At 41.8% G+C, this 21044-nt stretch overlaps 1 protein-coding gene across 2 annotated transcripts in view; it reads left to right on the top strand.

Annotated features, from left to right (window-relative positions):
• Positions 1 to 5569: 5569 nt before the first annotated feature.
• The window catches only part of LOC138627653 (neurabin-2-like), a 35959-nt gene continuing 20484 nt past the window's right edge, over positions 5570 to 21044 (top strand). Inside the window, exons 1-5 of one of the 2 annotated variants that reach the window (XM_069710125.1) lie at positions 5570 to 5699; positions 11582 to 11974; positions 13568 to 13776; positions 13855 to 14199; positions 14295 to 15038. In XM_069710125.1, the coding sequence (XP_069566226.1) occupies positions 11665 to 11974; positions 13568 to 13776; positions 13855 to 14199; positions 14295 to 15038 (1608 nt within the window). In that variant the 5' untranslated portion in view covers positions 5570 to 5699; positions 11582 to 11664. Of the gene's footprint in view, positions 5700 to 11578; positions 11975 to 13567; positions 13777 to 13854; positions 14200 to 14294; positions 15039 to 21044 lie in introns of both variants that reach the window. The other variant, XM_069710124.1, reaches the window with a different exon arrangement.

The following is a 21044-nucleotide window of genomic DNA, read 5'->3' as shown; positions in this document are numbered from 1 at the left end:
ATTAGAGAAGCGTTGAGTTTTTATTTCAGATCTGGGATAGCAGGCTTCATTGAAGATGTATCTGCTTCTGCAGGCTTTGTGCAGGTATAAGATCAGTTATTCAGGTGAAGGCTGTTCCCTTAGCTCATTTAAACCTCTGAACAAAAGACAAGACACATCAGATTTACAAGGGAGAAACCAACTGTCTGTTATGGAGTACAGAAAGAGTGTATTTCTATGTTACCGGGGGCCTCACATTGTACATCACTTCTGTGAGTATTTTATTCCTGATAAGATTTCCCTCTGCATTCGTATATTCATTTCCAAAAAGTATCTTCTCTTACATTCTTAACAGCTTAATCTAACTTCCCATATAAGTAGGGGGAAAGAACTATTAACCCTCCCATTGTCCTCGGGTCAAAATGACCCACAGCTGTGTTCAACCAAGTTCTGTTTTATTTCTATATTTTTATATTTTTTTTGGGATCATTGGTCATCATTCTTTAAAGAAACCCTCACAGCCTCCTTGTCATCAATGATTCCAAAAAAATGTGAAAATATAATAGAACTTGGTTGAACACAGCTGCGGGTCGTTTTGATCCAACGACAACGGGAGGGTTAAACCTCTTTTCATACCGCACACCTACGCCTCTAAAGGGACAGTTAAAAGTCAGAATTTATTGAGGTCTCTTGCAGTTATAGTTGCAGACTCGATACTGGAGGCAGAACCTGCTTGGTTTGTGATGCTTCATTTAAAATAAATTGTTGCCATGCTTCATTAAAAATAGTTTATTGCCAACCTGGAGTGCGAAATCACACAACACAGAAATGCTTTAAGGTTTTATCTGCACAACTCTTATCAAAACATCACTATCTTAAACTTTACCCTCAAATGATGGGATGTTTTGCGCTCTAGCAGGGTGGTGAGCTATGAAGTGTGAGGTCAAGCAAAGCATCTTTAAGCAAGTTGCTTGATATCACTCACATTAGCAGCCAAATATCAGCTTATAATTGCATATCATGTCAGTGTATCCCACCTTCAATCCACATGGGAAGTTGTAAAGTTTTCCATGCTTCATGTGGATGTCGATGATCCAAGAATCATCCTCCAGAATTGGTACGCTAATTCCTAAATGGTTTCACTGGTGGTCTGCAGTTTGAGTTTGCAAAAAAAATTCTTCAAACGTGCATCATGAAAAACAGTTTGAAGTTTGCTGTAAGAATATTGTGTGTGTGGTGTCATGAGTGCCTTAGACCATTTTCTTTCTTACTAATGTTATTAAGTTGGGATGCACTCAGATGAAAGTAAATACTGTGTTCACATCATTTCAGCTAATTCACAATCCAGTGAAGTTTAATTTGTTTAATTCCTAAAACAGAAATGTTCTGTAAAGAGAAAGATTTGCACCTTTGTCAAAACAGTACTAACAGTATCATTATTGTAAATCTGCTGTCGGTATTTGTATCCACATTCTGCTATGATTTATATGTAAATCTCAAGAGTTATGTCACTCTTGAAGTATTATTTTTGCATAATGTGCCACTTTGAATAACTGACAAATAGTTTGTTTTCATTTCAAAGAATCCAGTGAACAAAAGAGGGTCCATGCAGGACGGTGAGCTAAGTTTTACTGCTGCAGGCTGCACTGAATATATGAATAGAAGATTATAGGTTGAAACAAATAATTCAGCCTTATATTGACCAGACAACTTAGAGACAGGGATCTTGTTAGAGTGGTTTTATTTTGTATGAAGAAACTAGCTCCATTATTCCAGGGCCTCCACCCCCTTGCAGCACCAGAGTGCCAATAACCAACTACACCCCACAGCTCTCTGACCTCGAAGGACTTCTCAGCCCTCCATCTCCTCACAGAGGCAGTTTTGTCTTCTGACCAGTCAGTTGGCAGTGCATTTTAGATCCAGCTCCAGAGTTAAGAACCTCTTCTTAGCCTCTAGTTGTCTTAGATCCTCACTTTATAAATGTTGTTGGAATTCAGCTCAAACGAGCAAACAGAATTCAGAGCAAACAGCATTGTTTCTACTCTCACCGCCAAAGCTAAGAATTGATATCCTTGAACGCATGGCAGAAAGAGATCTTCAAATGTACAAAATGAAGAGGCCGCTGACGTCTGGGTGCATGCCAACCTGTACTTGAGGGTGAGACAAACTATTGCCAGCCAGAGGGATGGAAACAGTATCTAAAGTTTGAACAAAACCTTGAAGACTAGACAACCTGAGATCAGTGTAGACTCTCAAGAACAAGTAAAAACAAGAAGAAAAAAAAAGCAGCTGCAAACATCACAAACCCAAGAAAAACTGAGGTCAACTCCCTCCCATCCCTCCCGAGCGGTGGGAGTGTTGACAATGAAACAGTAACTTTTTGGATAAAGGAGAAAAACAAAACCAATCAAGCTGTGGTCAAGGACGAAATGCAGAAGCATTCTGAAGCAGTCAGAAGGTCCAGGACGGACTCTAGAATTGTAAAACGATGGCCTTGCCTTGTAAACAGATGGTTAGCCTTGTTCAGTGAGTATCAGCATTTTGCACAGAACTGTTTGCTCCAGTTTTACCAATAAGATTATTTCCCCAGGTAAAATGTTACTTTAACATGTTTACTCATAATCTTCTGTAGATGGTTATTTTCCACAGATTTGAATGTGGCATAGAATTTCTTATAAACGTATTTAAGAGATGGATTTTAAAAGGAGACTGTGCACTCTCAGTTTTACAGTGGCAAACTGCAACACAGTCTCATTCCCAGTGTGTCAAATTATGTCGATTCCAGACCATCAAATACTGACGTTTGCGTCTCAGACACACAAGGTGCCACGGGCCCTGTGTTTAGGCATTAAAAACTTACTTGGGTTATTTTAGAAAATCCACGTTGCCTTTTGCTTCATCATGGACTCAAACACCACTCTGCAGGGTGAGAATCATGGGATAATCACCCCCGACCTGCTACTTACACAGACTTTGTCCTTTCTGTATTTTGTCAAAGGACCCTTTTTCGACCAGCCTCGTCAAGACACTTAAGATACCTTGTGTGTATATCTCAGACGCCAAAGGGCATATTGTGCGTATCTCTCTCACACCAACGGTGGAGAGACAAAACGGAATGAATGACAACTTCTGACTGTCAGCAGGTCCGATTCAAACAGACAAATATTCAATTTGATTTAAATGAATTAGGAGAGAATTAAATCCTTCCCTATGTTAGCTTTGATTTCATACTTCTGATAAATAAAAGTGCAACTTTTCTCAATTTACCTGGGAAAATTGTCAAAATGTCAGTACAAATTTGGCTAAAAATGTTTAATGGTATCATACAGCCCATTGCACTGCACTGGTGAAGTAATGGTCCGCTCAGTCACTATAGTACCCATTGGGGAAAACATCCACCAGAATCTTTACACATAGATACATTTTACGCATACACAGAAAAACATCAACATGCAGAGCAGAACATGGATTATGAATATTCAAAAGATAGCACTGAAATATTTTATTCACCTTCAATCCAGCTCCAAAGACACCCTACATTCTGAAGCTCCACAAACCCAAGAGCTGCATGATCCAGGAAAAGAGTCCCTTCTGTCAGCTGGTGCTGAGACACACATGCCCATCACACACCGACCAGTCTCACAACAACACTTTCCGAACACCAGTCAGAGTGAACCAAAGTGTAACACAATGTTATCTACTTCTTAAAAAAGATTGATAGAATATCTCTCTACTGTCAGAGATAGAAAGAATACAAAAATCCTATTCTCTGCTTCAATGACCACAAATTAGGAATCGAACAAGGAAATAAAGTCCATGGCAAATCAAACAAAAACAACAGGATATGTGGTCACTGTTCGACAGGTGAGGTTGAGACAGATATGTACGGCCTCCTACATGTAAAACAACATTCATTAAAGTCAGGAACCTTTACGACAACAAGTTCCACTCTGTAATTTCAGATTTCAAAGAGATTCATGACCTTTAAATACTTCCCGGAGAACATGATACAATATCACACGGCATATCTTGCTGTCCAACAAGAAAGTAACAAGAAAGTACCCGTTCAAAGTCTGGTCACACCTACACATTAGTTTTTTTTTTTTTTTTTTTTTTAATCTTTATTTTAACTACTGGCTGCAACACAAACAGACATGGAAACCATGAAAAGATAAATTTGTATTTATTTAGTATGCAAAATAAACCAACTTCACAAGGTTCTTCCAACAGTCTTACGGAGCCTGGAGGAGCATTTTTGGCCCATTGTCCATCTGAAAAACAGAGGATGGTCTCATGAGCTCAAACCTGCAGAACGTTGTGCTTGATGTTCAGCCATGTTGGGTTATTGAACCTCCTTCTGCAACAGTAGTGGAACTGCACCCTGCTTTTAAACAGTATTTGCCAGCAGAGGTCGCTGAAACTCTTTTATAACTGAAAGCCTCATGAGCTGTAATTTCTGCTAAAGAGCTTGTAAAAGTCAATCAGCCACCAAAACAGCTAACCAGTGTGGCAATCAGCAGGATTCTGGGTAATCTATCAGGTGAGGAAGAAGAATTCAGAGCCTTAATTTAACTATACCAATACTGTAATGTAAACATAAACCACAAGTACAAAAAAGTCCTGCCTAAAAAACCCGACTTATTAAAGTATTAAAGTAAAAGTATGGGCTCCTGGTTATATGACATCTTTAGATCATCAATAGTGAAGCATCAGTGTGTAAGAATATGTTACTGTTGTAGCTGGTGCAGGTGGAGCTAGTTTGAATTTCCATATATCCAGTTTTATATACAACGGATGAATCATCTCACTGGGTTACTGGGAGAGAAAAGAAAAAAAAAACCCTCCTGATAGACAAATCTATTTTAGTTTTAAGACTTTTTCTCTGATCTTAGATTATTTTTTTTGGAGATGTCGGAACATGTGAACATTTCTTGAAGTGAAACCATGTGAGATATTTAGAGGGAGAAATCACTATTTGGTGCAGCTGTTAACAACTGATAGAGATCTGAAACGTGACCGTGACTGCACACTCGTTTTTTATAGGACATCAGAAGACAAGAAGGTTGGAAACCACTGGTTTAATCATTAACAACGTGTTGTATTTTTAAAAACTTGTTATATCATCCATTAATCTTCATCTGAAAATTAGCCTAACTAAAACTGTCAAATAAATGTAGTGGATCTTCTTCTGAAATGTGATGGAGCGGAAATATAAAGTCAAATGGAAATAAGCAAAGTACAAGTACTTAAATATTAAGCTAATTAAGTACAGTACTTTAGTAAATGTATTGAGATTATTTTCACCACTGCATAGCGGTGGAAAGCTTCACTGTTTGTTAAATTCCATAATGACACTATCTGACACTCTACAGTGTATTAGAGGCACACATGTTAAATCATGCAGTTGTTCAAACACGGGGAGGTGATGGAGGTGGACGGAGTGGAAGGATGCCGGTATGAATGAGTAGGGAAACTAGGGAGAAGGAAGATAAAGGAGGGGAGGGAGGATGACGGGAAGGACGCAGAGCAGTAGGGGAGAGAGAGAGAGAGAGATGAAACCAGATGATGTGAGTGGGGAGGAGGAGGAGGAGGAGCAGAGAAGAGGCAGGCGCTCAGTCTGTTCGCTCGCAGGAGGAATCAGTAGCAGCGGCAGGACAATGGACAGTCTCCACCACGGATCCTAACGGGCACCGGGCTGATTCAACAAACCACAATAAAAGGTATGGCTGACGGAGCGAAACGGCGCGCAGCATCTCTCGCGGTCTCGGTCTCAACACGGTTTATACCTGCGTTGAAAAAAAAACAACCCCAAACACTGCCGTTTGTCTGTGGAAGAGGAGAGGCTGCAGGAAGGAAGCGACCCAGCGCAGAAAGACAGACACCCAGCAGGGCCTGCCAGCCGTCAGCCTCCGGGTCCTAAACCTGTCGGTGACACCGTATAATAACAGTTACTACTCCCTACGTTCACCGTTAATGTCTCTTAATGTGTTGGATTTGAACGACGTTGGTAAATCACAACAAGAAAACACTTCCGGAACATGAGATACGCGTTGACTTTTCTCCAGAGAACGTCACGCCGAACTCCTTTGCAAAAACCGGCTATTTTATATTTCCTATTTTCTACCGGATATTTCTATGGATTCATTGAAGTCTTCTGTTGAAGTCAGCATTGGAGTGATTCACAAAACGAGTTTAAATTCAAATTAAAACCTATCATAAAGTGCGAGTTTACGGCACGTCGCCTTTCGCTACGGTGGATTTTTTTTTTTTTGGATTGACGAGGATTGTGGGGGAACAGCACGCAACCTGCAAATAATAGTTGACATTTTACCTGTAGTAAATGCTGCTCAATGTGTTACATGGACGCCGAATTATCAAGCAATATGTGATGATTCTAACCAGCTGTTAAATCTTATTTAGTGGCCAATATATGTTTGCTAGAAAAGCAGCACTTCAAAAAAACGACAGTTTTCGGATGCGAGTTCGGAGCGTGCAGCATATGTCGGGTATGCCAACAAAGCCTCTCTCGAGCTAGCCAATAGCAGCAGCGGGAGCACGCAGTGTGTCTGCCAGAATGAACCTTTGCACTAGGCCCGGCCTGGGAGTCTCCTCGACAGATGCGGGGATTGTCGTGTGAATAGATGGAGGCATTGTATTTACCATAATGTGCCTTCTGTTGAACATATGAGCGTGACGCACGCAGACATGCAGAGATACAAAGATGCTGTGCAGGAATGGACGACTTATTACTCATGTCTGAATAGACTGTATTACTATGGCTGTTTCGAACCATACACAGCAGGGACTGTTTCATAGGCTGTGTCGAATGAATATGCACACACACACACACACACACACACACACACACACACACACACACACACACACACACACACACACACACACACACAAAGACAGATGTTACTGGTTACAGAGCTCCAGTCCTCTCTGTTATAGTTTATCATGAGACATGGTCATTTTTGCCACACTAACCACCTAAACACTTAAAAAAAAAAAAAAAAAACACAGGCCAGCGTGTGTGTGTGTGTGTGTGTGTGTGTGTGTGTGTGTGTGTGTGTGTGTGTGTGTGTGTGTGTGTGTGTGTGCATGCTTTGTGGTGTAGCATGTATTTAGAGATGGGAGGATGGTTCAGAGACCTCCCAGAAATAGATTGGAAGTCAATAGTCATTTGCCTCCATATGCTGAGGATGATTGGTGTAGGCAGTTGTGCTGCATTGTTTTTATTTTAGATCATATTGACCTGACTGAGACTGTGTGTGTGTGTGTGTGTGTGTGTGTGTGTGTGTGTGTGTGTGTGTGTGTGTGTGTGTGTGTGTGTGTGTAACATCCGTGGGAGGAAGATGGGAGCTCTATCTAGAAAATACAGGTAAACACTATCCATTGGTATCTAGGTAGAGATGAGATAAATCAGTGCAGACAGAGGAGATGATGTAGAAGTGAGGCACATCAGAGGAGCTGAGATGAATCGACGACACCACGCTTCTGAGATCAAAACATGGGTTGTAATAGACTGGAATCATCATTTGGTTTCCGCACTGCTGAACCTGTTAGTTAATCTTTTTAGCTTGATGAGAGTGATGCCGTTCACCAAATAGCAGCAACAAGATTGAAGAAGAAGCATGAAAATATCTGTGTCCTCAAGTGAGAATCCCAACTGAATGTCAGGAAGCACCCCCCACCCCCCAACCACAAGGGATTATGGGTAGGCAGGAGGCAGATAAATTTGTTCTTCGAAAGCGAAGCTTATGGCTTATGCTTGGCCTGTATTTAGTTATTTCTTCTTTACTGGTAGCACTACCACCGAAGAAGAGTGGGATCGCCCACCCATGTCATGCTGAGTTCTGAAAACTGGAATCAGATTTAGTTTTCCTGTGTTGTGCATTTTGGGGGTTTGTGTGTGTCAGGTTGTGTTTATTAGTCGGACCAGGAGCCACCACCTTCATCTTAACAATAACAGGAAAGAGGCTAAGAAAGTGTGTGTGTGTGTGTGTGTGTGTGTGTGTTTGTTTCTGGAGGTGTCTATAAAGGTTATTTGCATTTCATTGGATTTGCTCACTTGACTTCACATGATCAGTATGTGAGAATCTACTATTTGGCAAGACAGTGTCACAAGACTGTGGTTGCTGTGTGTGTGTGTGTGTGTGTGTGTGTGTGTGTGTGTGTGTGTGTGTGTGTGTGTGTGTGTGTGTGTGTGTGTGTGTGTGTGTGTGTGTACGTGTCTTTGTCTCTGTCCCCCCGTGGACAGCAGTGCCATCTGGAGTCAGTGTGTGCCTAGACTGTAGTTTAAACTGTCTTTCCTACATTGCACAGAATGCCTTTCAGCAATATTTCCAAATCCAAATAGTAAATTATTAAGTTTACTATCATTTGAAATAAAAAATATAATTAAAGTATCATATCTGAGGCACTAGAAACTGCTAAAGTTTGACATTAATGCTTAAAAAAAAAAAAAAAAAAAAGATTATTTGATAATAAAAAATGAAGTTGCTGGTTAATTTTCTGTCGGTTGACTAATGAATTAATCGAGTACGTGTTGCAGCTCCAGTTTGGTTTAATATTTGTTTTGCCTCCCTAGCAACCGTTTCGTTCTGTAGAACACGGCGTCTCCGTCAAAATCCAGTTTGTTAGCATTGCCATGGAAAAGGATTGTAGCGTCCAGACAAACGGCAGCATGACCCGACTTGTTTCGTCCACTCCTTAGCTCAGAGGCACGTCGCTTCATGTTGCAGTGTAACCGGCCGCTTCTATGAATGAGTGCCAACACAAACCGTTGATTGTTGATTTCCTTTTTCATGCAAAGATATCATAAGTTTTCTAGTCACAGTTTCTCTTTTGTTTACGTGTGAATCAATAGGGCGAGAGATGCATTATGGGAAATGTAGGATACAGTCCTTCTGGGGCTTAATCCATACTAGGAAATGGAGTGACTCTTGTGGCGAACTTTATTAAAAGTTCAACATTTAATTGCAGCAGTGACCCTTCATATGTTCACGATGTGCTTCAGGCTGCAGTGAATCTGTCCGTCCTCACGCCAAACACATCAACAGGTCTTAAAAGCTATTGGAACATTTTGTTAAGAAGCAAAAAGTCTTCGGGGCAGCATGGTGACCTTGTAAATTTGAGTTGAGGAAAAAAACAACCTCGCACACCCTTAATTAACGATGAAATCACACGATGCCGTTTTGCATGGCATCCTCGTTTAGATTTCTTTGGTCTGAACCCAAGTGGAAAATCTGACTGAAGTGTTTTACTTGTTTAGACTCAAAACAGGGAAATTGAAAGCAAAAGCTGCACACTGTCAGACTACTTTGATTGTGCTCGCTCTGCATTGAGCGTGTTGAATTAAAGGACGTACGTGTCGCATCATTGTGACAATGGAACTTTAAATGACATTATGAATCTTCACACCTCAGCTGTGAATTTTCACACAAATCCCACAGAGCCTGTTGGAAAAATGAGACATGTCTCCGGCTCTGTCCAATTAAATAATCCTCAGAGTTACAAAACCATTTTTTTGTTTTGTTTTGTTTTTAAAGCTTCATATTGTTTTATTAGTGGCCTACTGTGCTATTTAGCCCTCTTGGCTCCACTGTTCTCCTGCCAGAGATCAGCCGGTGGATTCGAATCTGTTACATCTCACATGGTGAATGTTTTATTGAGGATATTTGAGTTTAGCTGTAGATGGAGCTCTTTACGTGTTTGGTTGTGTTGGCTCTAACTGTTCATGCTAAGGATTCATTACACATATTGAGGATGAACTAACTACATTTGTAAAACACATTGCACTCATTAAGTTTACATTACGGCTACTCCCAAATAGTCCACAGGGCAAGAGTTGTTTTCTAAGTTAACCAAACGTCAAAAACTCAAACTGCGCCTGGTCAGAGACATCGCAAATACCTTCCAGACCCATTTGTTACCGGCCTCCCCTTTTGGAGGGTGGCCTTGTGGGTGTAACGTGTGACGTATATGTCCAGTGGGCCCTTGTTGTGGGACGTAAGGGACTCTTTAAACTGTGGGGACAGACCAGAGATTCAGTATAACGGCATTGAAAATGTTGTACACTGTGTTCATGCAAGGCTATACGGAGTCACACGCATGCACGCGCGCTGGAGGGCGCAGGTCCATTTATGCTCTGGCTGTCAATAATCACTTAGTAGTTAGTAGCCAAGAGATGGATGCTCTTTGGCAAAGATACAGTTTACTGTTTAGACAAAATTAACATCATGTTCAGTCTTGTCACACATTCAGAATAAATAGTGCATTTGCCGTTGGTGTTGTGATTGACAGGCGGCTTGTTTTATTTCAAAAGCTGATTATCGTGGTTTTTGTATTTCTCTGTAACGTAAGACAATGCTAATAGATTGGATTCTTCGTCAGCCCTCACATTTCTTTTTCCCAAAAATATATTTAAAATAAATAAATTATATGCAAATAATCCTGAGGAGACATTTTCTTGAGACCTCTACCTGTACTAAGATTATGTTGTAGTCAAATACTTTATGGTGAAGTCACATTTTTGTATCAACCTGTTGAATTTTGTTCTCCGTTCATAAACGTCATCTCCATCATTTGACTAAAACCTTTTTTTTCCCCCTCTGGTTGCGCTCATGTCTATTTTCACTCTGTTTCTCAAGGTAATTATTTGATTTATACAGTGAACTAAATTAATAATCAGCTTTGGTCTCTCAGCTGTGGCTGTTATGAAACGCAGCACTAGAAATCAAACCTGATAAAAAAACATCAGGCGTCTCTGTAGCAAAGATCTGATGGCACAAACTGCAAACTCAGTCATCCAGTAAATTAGATGGTGATCATGAGAAAGCAGTTTGATGTCTGAGGGGACCGGCGGGAGGGGGGCGGGGGTGTTCTGTATTCATGCACAGACTCTGTCACAAAAGTAAGTTTGGCGTTCAGAGCGGCAGCATGAAGACACACACGGCACGTGAGGGCAGAGTGCGTCATGGTTTGTAATTGGATTGTTTTGACGACTCCTGTAGCGTCGCGGGGATGTTGAGCACGATGTCAAGCAGTTGTGCTGTTTGATGTCACGTTCAGCAACAGCTTTGCTCATTTACAGCTTATTATATTTATGTCAGAGTTAAAACCCAGAAGTGTTTAATTACAGGTCTGTCCTACTGCGGGTTTAGACGAGGTTTGACACCAATGCTAAATGGATCTTTTAATGAATGTTTCCTTTGGTTAATCAATATGAAATGCCAGAAAATGGTGAATATTCACCCTTATAATTTTGTCCAAACTACCCTTATGTATCAAACAACTTGTTTTGTTTGACCAACAGCAGGTATCCAGTTTAAACTAGGTCATATTTATCTTTGAGGAGCTGGCGTCATTTTTGCTCAATATCTTACTTAATGGAAGAAACTGGTTTTCACTGTGAACACCTGTGTTGGAAATCTGGACGTGGGCCTTTGTTGCACATCATTCACCATCATCACAATACACACACACACACACACACACACACACACACACACACACACACACACACACACACACACACAAGTATTAACACCTAATCTGTTTTTCTCTCTCTCTCTGTCTCTGCGTGATTCAGCAGGTGATTGTCAAACAGTTCCAGGATGCTGCCGCCCTCGTCCCTGCTAACCTACCGTTCACCAGGGTGCATCTGACTTACCAAACATGATGAAGACTGAGCCCCCGTCGGCCACGGGGGGCAACGGGGCCTCCGGCGGCAGCAGCGGGAGCTCCAATCTTCGGAGTCCCTCGCCCCACCGCAACGCCTACGAGGCAGGGTTGGCGGCGCTGAAGAAGGCCACCGACCACCTCAACAACGCAGCGAACGGAGGCGCCGACCCGGCCTCGAAACCCGCTCCCCTGCCCCGCCCAACCGGGAGGGGCAGGAAATATGGATCGAATGTTCACCGCATCAAGAACATGTTCATGCAGATGCAGTCTCCCGGTGATGAGGAGGAGGGAGCCAAAATGATCGGTGAGGAATCCCACTGCTCAGATTTATATCAAACTCCTTTAACATAAGTGGTGGCAGGGGAATCCCAACCCCCAGCCGAGTAGACCTGTAAGTCAGATGGAAGGTTGGTGGGTCTATACCTGGAAATGATCAGATAATCCCTCCCCCGAATGAAGCATAGCTTAGCAACTGTAAGTAGACTGCAAAATATAATTCTCCAGCCCTCACAAAACGAACAATATTTGCCGTTTTAACAGTTTAATGAGAAAACTGTGATAAATGGATTTAATGTGGATGTGCTCTGATGTAAGCTGTAAAAGTTAGCATGTCTGGCCACAGAGAAAAAGGAAACGCAGACACCCGCTATCTGATGCAGAGAGGCGCTGGGGGAAGGGGAGTTCTGAAGATGTCCGACTCAGAGCGACCTTAAATCCAGCTTAGCTATTTTACCATGCACTTACAGCCACCACCAAGGCTAAGCGTTAGCATATCATTAGCTGAGTAGGCATTTTTTTTTTTTTTTACAGGCTGATTGGTTGCTATTTATTGCAGCTGTGTTTCCAGCTATTACCTGAGCATTCTGAGCAGTTTACCAAACGCATGTATCGAACGCACTCAGAGCCTTTTCTCTTGTCACGATTAAACTGACACTTGTCTTGCTTGTACAACTATGAGCCGAGCACCTAAATTATCTAAATTTTAAGAGTGAAACTTGAATAGCTTTTGCATTTTATATTTTTTCCTAAACTTTATAACCTTAGAGTTTATTAGCCATTTCTTTATTCACTGGTCTTTTACGTGGATTATCAACCAGAGAGGATAATTACTTCTTTTCTCAGTTTTAGAACAATAGCATGTATACTGAGTCATGTGACTAGAAAGAACCCTTTTAAAGTGTTGTGGTTTTAAATGGAGTCGGCTGGAAATGTCAAAAGTCAGCAACATACCAAGCTTTTTAACCAATTTACTCACACAATTCAGCTTAATTTTTTATAGTTACAGCTTATTAAATTGAGCTAACAACATTTCATGTGTACTGACTAAAGAGTAGCAGATATAAAAAAAAGATATATTTCTGTGTTTAGTTGTATAACGTAGTGGATGAAATGACTAAATGAACAGAACTGACTGAATTTCCTTTGATAAGAATTAAAGAACCTCATTCACTCAAAGTAAATGAAGCTGACTTATTCACACAGGTGGAGCCAAGAGCAGCCTCATTTTAATTTTCTGCGTTTGATAATATTGATACTGTGCTACTGTGTTCAATTAAAATAAACATTTCCATAGATGATCTACATTATCTGTGGTCAGACTACATTTAACTGTCCATTACAACAAAAACAATCCAACTGAAAAAAACAAAAGCAAACAAGCACGGCAGTAAAATGAGACAGAAAAATTTGAATTGAAAAATGGTAAATGTCCAAAAAACCCTGAATACACTGATACTGTCCTTCCCTAAAAGGGGGAGAGGTCTCATTAACCTGTACTTCACTTATAGGAGATTTTTGGTTTTATTACAACTTGGGTTTTAAAATATATTTTGAGGATTTTTTTTTTTTGGTTGTTTTTTTTGGTCAAGCTTCCAATTAACTCTCTGGTCATTTGTAGGTAAGGATCTGGCGGTGAAACTGTCTCTGCCGAGGGCCTCCAGCCTCAATGATAATGTGGACAACAGTGCCCTGATGAAATTCGGGGGCACGGTCTCAGAGAGAGTCAACCGTTTCGACACTAAATCCGGCGGGGAGTGTGGGAGCTCTTCGGGGGGTTTCTCCAAGCTCCAGGAGACCAGGAGGATCTTTGAACAGCGGACTCTACAGGTCGGTTGTTTTCCTCACTCGTGTCGATTTTTCGTTTCCTCCAGTTGGCCTGAGACCATCAAGTTTTGTCTCCTTTAGGAGAAACAAGCTGCAACGAACCGCATCTTGCTGAAGAAGGAGCGGGCGTCGGGCTTCCAGGACAGCCGTCTAGACGTTGTGGCTCGCTTTAACGGTTCCACCGAAGCTTTAGACCGGCTGGATGACCCCCCGCCTCCCCCGCCTCCTAGTATTCCCTGTGCTGCTGCAGCTGCGGTCGGCCCCGCTGATGCCGTCAGCCCCACTGTCAGCCAGCTCAGTGCTGCGTTTGAGAAGGGCGAGATGCAAAGCAATCTCCCCCCCAACAACCTCCCCCAGCGGAGGTCAGCCCCCGCCTTGGCGCCAAAACCCAAACCTCCAGCCAGAGCGGACGCTGCCGACAAAAAGGTGAAAAGAGTTTGCTTTAGAATCAAACACTTGCAAGGAAGCTGTGATGAATTAATTAAATGACGATATGATCGCTCTTTGTCTCTTTCCTACAGACAAAGGTGCTTCCTCCAGGTGGGGAGGAGAAGGACGAGGTAACCGCTGGAGCTGAGAGCACTGAGGCAGCAGAACTAGCAGTGGTCACGGGTTCTCTACAGAGGGACATCGGGGGACCACTGTCAAGCGAAGACAAGGATGGATTTGGACAGTCAGGAGACCAGCTCTCCAACTCCTCCCACTCCTCATCATCCTCAGTGACTGTCACGTCTTGTTCTTCATCATCTGAGGCCAAACCGGGGTCTGAGGCCCAGCCGGCAGCCACTGAAGCCAGGGGCTCCAGTACGGTGGCTGCCCCCGAGCTGGAGCCACAGGCTGGAGAGCGGGACGGCTCCACCGGCGGATCGGAGGCCGGATGCAGGTTGGTGCAGGCCGAGGTTCATGCCTCCCGGGAAAATGGAGAGAAAGAGGCTCCGTCTTCATCTCCCTCCCCAGAGGACAAAGGAGCAGACCCCGAGGGGAAGGGCAAGGAAATGGAGGAGGAGGAGGAGAACGACGATGACGACGACGAAGATGGCTCGAGGAAGGAGGATTACTCAGAGGGGGATCTGGTAGATATTAGTGCGTACAGTGGTCTCGGGGAGGAGGACTCTGGGGGAAGCCAGCTGGACGATGATGAGGATGAAGAAGATGAGGAGGTGTATCAGCCGGAAACGAGTTGCTCCGAAATGCCGGGCCTCCCTGAGGAAGAGGAGCCTGCACCGTCCAATAGGAAGATTTGTTTCAGCACTGAGCCAATCAAGGTTAGTTTTTGTTGGCCTACTCTTCTCATCCCACTTAATATCTCAACAGAGTGGTGGTTTTTAAAATACAAACCATTACAGACATTAGAAGTGCCCATGACCTGCTGGGAAAAACAAACATGATTTGATTTGTAGCTTTGGACGCTTGTCATATGTCAGTAAACTTGGTTTATGGGTTCCAGTACTCGGAGCTCACAAGAGGAACTCCTGCTTAAGACACCTCCTGTGTGGCTTCACCTTTCAGCCATGATAGTTATCTCTTTACTGGCACTTCATTTTTAATAAGGTTAATGGTCCAGGAGCCCCAAAACTCTTCAGTGTTTATTACACACCATAATATGAAACAATGTCCAAATAGTGGACTATTATGCTGTTCTTAAAGCCTTCGAATAGTTAATAATCATCTTGAAGCTTCTTAAATTCAAATGCAATCTGATTACATTTTTAGATATTTTTTTTTGTGTGTACATGTGAAAATTTTTGACTGATGGTGGAAGAAGAGGTAACACCCTGGAGTTACCAACTAATTAGGATTCATTGCCTGAGGATTGAGAATAGCAAAAGCACTTATCCTGAAAATCTGGCTATTTTTAAGCCACCTGTTACTATATATATACTAAAATGATGTTCAAGGGCAAATTTTGACTTGAGAGTAGCACTAGACAAAAGGTCAGGGTGTCTGCATTACATAAGTGTTCATCTTTCGGAATTCTATAAATATCCGCACCAGTGTTGTTGATGTTGTTGAACAAATTCAGCCAATGACATTATAACAAAATTAAGGGTTAGATAATTCACTTAATTTTCTTCTTTTTTTTTAAGGTGAATTTTTTATATTTACTGGTTGAATAGCTATTTCTAATGTGCAAGGTGGTCCACCAAGTGATAGAAAATGATCACTCAACTCCATAGTTCGCCTCAGCTTTACAAAGCATTTTAGCGTCCTGCAGCTATTTGTTTTGGTTGGGTGGTCCGCAATTTCAGCGTTCTGGTTCAGTATCATCAACCTTAGCAGCAGCACGTGGCCGTTTTCATCAAGAAAACTCTGATTCAACCTCTGTACTACCTGCTGAAGTTAGCAACTGTCATCTAGCAGTCAAAAACAGTCAAAAAGAGTTGGTGGAGACCAAAATAGAGCCAAAAGAATATCAAATACTGGACATTTATCATGTAGTGAAAAAAATGCTAATATTGTCGCATGTATGCAGGCAGCTTTTTGTTAGCATATTTATAAGGCCATTGGACTGCAGTTGTTTGATTTTGAGAACAAGACCCTTTGTATCTGGTAAATTAAATCATAAAATGGATTAAAAGAAGATGAGTGCCTTTAGTGATACTAAACACCTCAGGTGTGCTCTGCTCTATTAAACCAGGGAAACTGAAACAGGAGGAATTAAGAGCGTAAGGAAATGATTGAAAAGACACATTGACTTCCTCCGTCTTTAACATCTCTCACACACACACACACACACACACACACACACACACACACACACACACACACACACACACACACACACACACACACACACACACACACACACACACACACACACACACACACTCTCTCTCTCTCTCAAGATGCTGAGGGGATTTTCGCTCTTTGATTTCGCCACACCATTTCCTGCTGACTGGAGCTCAAACTGTGTGTGTGTGTGTGTGTGTGTGTGTGTGTGTGTGTGTGTGTGTGTGTGTGTGTGTGTGTGTGTGTGTGTGTGTGTGTGTGTGTGTGTGTGTGTGTGTGTGTGTGTGTGTGAGAAAGAGAGAGAAGAGAGAACAGAGATGATTTAACAAAATGTCTTTTCTCTTTTCTGGAGAGCGATGCTTGTTTCTGGTACAACCCTGCAGCAGTCAGCTGCTTGAGCTGGGAGCTGTGTGTAACATGTCTCAACAAGCAATTATAGAGCTGTCACATTAACAACATACCTCCTGAGAGACAGAACTTTGAATAGCATACCGCAAAGTATGATAATATACATGAGAACAGGAAACGGAGCGGTCTTGGTATTGAAATGCAGCATTGAGGCAGAATTTGATATCATTAGGGAGGAAGATAATGGACGCTGACAGCGAGGATCACTTTTCCTCATCAATCGAGTCCACTTATGTGGGAGGAGGTTTTTTATTTCAGGCCAGGCGTCGGGTCAAAAAGGAATTCTTTTCATTTTCTTGGACCTTGAAATATTTAACTACTGACCTCTTTAGCCACACTGCAGCTAAAAGTAGACTTGTGGCCTGAGGCGTTGTTGTTTACAACAGAGGTTCACTACAGTTAGCTACCGGGTCAATCCTGTCAAATCACCATGTGCTACAGATGTGGAACTTCCTTTTCTCAGATTTACATTTTTGTTGTTGTTGTTGTTGTTGTTTGATATAATGACACAAACAGAGATTAAGCATCATAATTGTCCAAATGTGATTTTTTTTTTTTTTTTTTTTTCACAGAGCAGGAACAAAAAACATTTGTTTTATACTCAAACACATGCTTAACTTGAATTTGACAAATTCTATCAAGATGAAACGGTATTTATTGGAGATAAAGCGTAAGCACTGGTGGCTAAACATTTCAGTCACGATGATTCAGCTGTTTGCGAGCTCAGAAAATGAAACCAGCTTTTCAGCAGCACACTATCATTTGCTCCCTGCCTCAGCTCTCCATCTCTGGAGAGTCGGGTCTCACTGTGAACAAGGTGCAACAGCCTGTAAGATTTTACATTTAGATTTTAGAAAACCAACTATCCCTTTTAAAGTGGGATAGAACTTGATTAGTGAGCATCTACTTTTTCCATTGGCACTTTTTAAAAATATCTTTAACGCATTGTCTATTGCAAGCAAAAAGTTTTGAGTTGTGGCTTCTTCACAGAACAGCCTGAAGTGAAACTACTTCCAATCAAAATCAAGGTTTTAACCTCGGGGTGGTCTTTATGTGTTAGAAGATATAACATAAGTACATGACTGCGCCATGGCTGAGAATTCTCTTTGGAAATGCAGTGTACCAATGACAGTCTCACAAACACTGATTCACACAGCCAGTATTTAATATGTCACATAGCTAAAGTATCAAATTGCATCAATCTGCGGCGTGTGGCTTTCCATAACATCAGCATACTGAGAGTGGGATTAATAACCATTACTTCTCATGTAAAATTCATGACTAAGGATACCAGATAATATCGTCAAAGAACGTCATTTGTATCAGCTGGTTCAAAATGAAAATGGGGCTTTGGCCTGAAATTAAAATGTATGCCCACATGACAAGCTGATAAAATGATGCTTTAAATGCCTAAGTTAAGTACCCAGTGTAAAGATTCAACAATAGGTTTGCGATGACGAGGTTTTAAAAGTTTCCGATGGAAAAGTTGCTAATGATCACTCTGTTTCGTGGGATGTGACTCGATCTGATTGGAGCTCCGTCGATACTACATCCCGCCCACCGACAGCCGTAACCTGACTGCACCACAGGCCTGTCAATCAAACAGACACCCCCTTCCCCCCGCCACCCCCAAAACACAGATTATTTTAAAATGGATGGCCAGAAAACTAATAAAAAAGGAGTGACTTCAGATAGTAAAACCGAGATAACTCATGGAGAAATTTTATTGTCTGAGAATTTTATGAGACCAGTTGAATGGGTGTCTATGGAGCCAACCTCTAGCGGCACCCGGCGGTATCGTCGCGTAAGTCACTTCGGCATCGGCCTCATTTTTCAGAGCCGAAAGCTGCGTCCACTTTTATATAAAGTCTATGGTGCCTTTCATTCTGGACTTTTAATTAGCTGAACTTAGCTGAACCTAATGTGATATCACTGCAGATGTGTGCGGGAATTTCCCGCATTATACATGTCAGATTTGCAGGAATTGAGTAAATTATGCGCTATACCCGCAATCCCGCAGCGAAACTCAGGTCCTGCAGTACCTGAAGAGGTTTGTGCATTTGATGGGTCGAAGGTGAGCAGGAAAGCTCAAACTGCAGGTGAGCGGTGGACGGCCGGGTGGTGATAGAGTCTGGGACGAGTTACATTTGAATAGATCCAAGCGTACTCCATCAAGTCAAAGGTGTAGTAGTTCCATCTAAGCCACTTAAAGGCATAAAGGGATTTTTTTTTTCTTCAAAAATAACTTCTAAATGTGTAATTTTGAGGAACAGAGATGAGTTTTTAAGGGTTTGCTCAATACCAGGAAAGAAACTTTAGAAGTTAACATTAAGTATAAAGTTTTAAAACATTTTCTTTCCTCTGGTTTGATTCAAGTCAACAATGAAATGCTGCTATACTGCAACCATTTATTGTGTCTTTGATATGAGCTCTGTTCTGCACCATACGACGCCATGCTGGTGATTTGTGATTTACACACAGCACATTCTGGAAAATGTCCTTATTCATGGGAGAACTGAGGGTGAAAACAGAGAGGAAAAATATGTCTTTACTAATTTAACCGCCTTGCTGTCTCTGCAGTCTGTGATGTTTTACTCCAAACAGCCAATACACCAATTTTACAGACGTTGGCTCTTAGCAAGCTAGAAACAGACTGTGTTTGTGTGGAGTCCCTCAATCGGACTTCAATTTCCTTCTGTTATTTTCTTTCTGAGGCATTTTATTGCTGAGGCAGACTCATAAAGCCCTGGAATAAGCAATCTAGTAAAGCTGACTTATGTCTTTTCACTGACTTTGTATGTAATGACCACAGACTGCACATAAAAGTGGACATAGCTTCTGGCTCTAAAAAATGAGGCCGATACGCAAGCGCCTTAAACTGTAATACAACGAGGTGCCGCTAGAGGTCGGCTCCAAAAAGCTTCTGGCTCCATAGACACCCATTCAAATTCTCTCATAAAGTGCTCAGTCAATAAAATTTCTCCAGTTTGTTGGATGTCATTCACTAAATTCACTCTTCCAGATTAGTTTTCTGGCCGTCCATCTGAAAAGAATCCCGCCATTAATTATAAAATAAGCCTCAAAAAGACTGGTTTTGGGTTTAGGATGCATCTGTTTGATTGACAGGCCTGTGGTGCAGTTAGGTTACGGCTATCGGTGGACGGGACGTAGTATCGCCGGGTTTCTAATCAGATTGAGTCAGGTCCCCTGCTTGTTCCCTCCCTCCCAGCTCACCCAAATATAGTCATTACTGGCTCCAAACCGCTCAGGACTAACAAAATGGTGCCGGGGTATGCTAAGCTAAGCTTCCCAGCTGCTAGTGGTATCTGCGTACACATTTACAGTACAGACATGAGAGTGTTTATGTCTCACCCAAGTGTTGAAGTGTTCCTCTGCAGTGTTTTTTGTCTTACTGTCCATCTCGATACAATTTTATCTGTATTTATTAGTTTTCTTTCCAAGCGCAGCTAAAATTGTGACATTACATCACGTAATTTCAAAGGCTAATAGCTTTAATCGCACATTTTATTTGTATAATGTAATTTATTCATGAGGCAAACCAACTACATATTTACAGCAGGAAAAAAAAAGAAAAGAACAATTGGTGCGGACTGTTTTTTGTTCAACTATGTGCAATTTTTCAAAATTCTGTTTTAAAGAATTGCAGCAGTAAGCGAGTAACTATTAATAATTCTCATACAGTTAATGCAGTTTTATTAATTTGATTGACAAGGGTACTTAAAGCAGGAAGGGGACAAAGTTCAGCAGCTTGAACCACTAAAGCTACTCTGCTCTGAACTTACCTGACTGTAGGCGTCCGAAAGCTTCCTGTGTGCCTCTGCCAGACACACATGCACACACACGTACGCACATGCACACTTTCAACTTCTAACAGTCATTAAGCGGGAGATATAAAAACCTGGACTGGAGTATGTGACAAAAGTTTGAACTCCATTAAGTCATCGTTTTTGTTCAAACCAAAATTAAGACCAGTTTTGATCGGACTGGAATAAACACAGTTTAATCCATAAAGCCATATGAGAGAAAGTGACATCATGCGTGTCCTGCCTTGTTGGATTTAAAACAGCAACTTTTTTTTCGACCTCGGTCAGAGAGGTGTTCTGCTGCAGGGA

The sequence above is a fragment of the Brachyistius frenatus genome, unplaced genomic scaffold (genome assembly GCF_029030835.1).
Source record: "Brachyistius frenatus isolate BFR_SWC_R1_liver_20210118 unplaced genomic scaffold, ASM2903083v1 Contig_90, whole genome shotgun sequence".
In the NCBI taxonomy this organism is placed as follows: domain Eukaryota; kingdom Metazoa; phylum Chordata; class Actinopteri; family Embiotocidae; genus Brachyistius; species Brachyistius frenatus.
The sequence above is the reverse complement of the archived record's forward strand: the minus strand, read 5'-3'. Positions and strand labels throughout refer to the sequence as shown.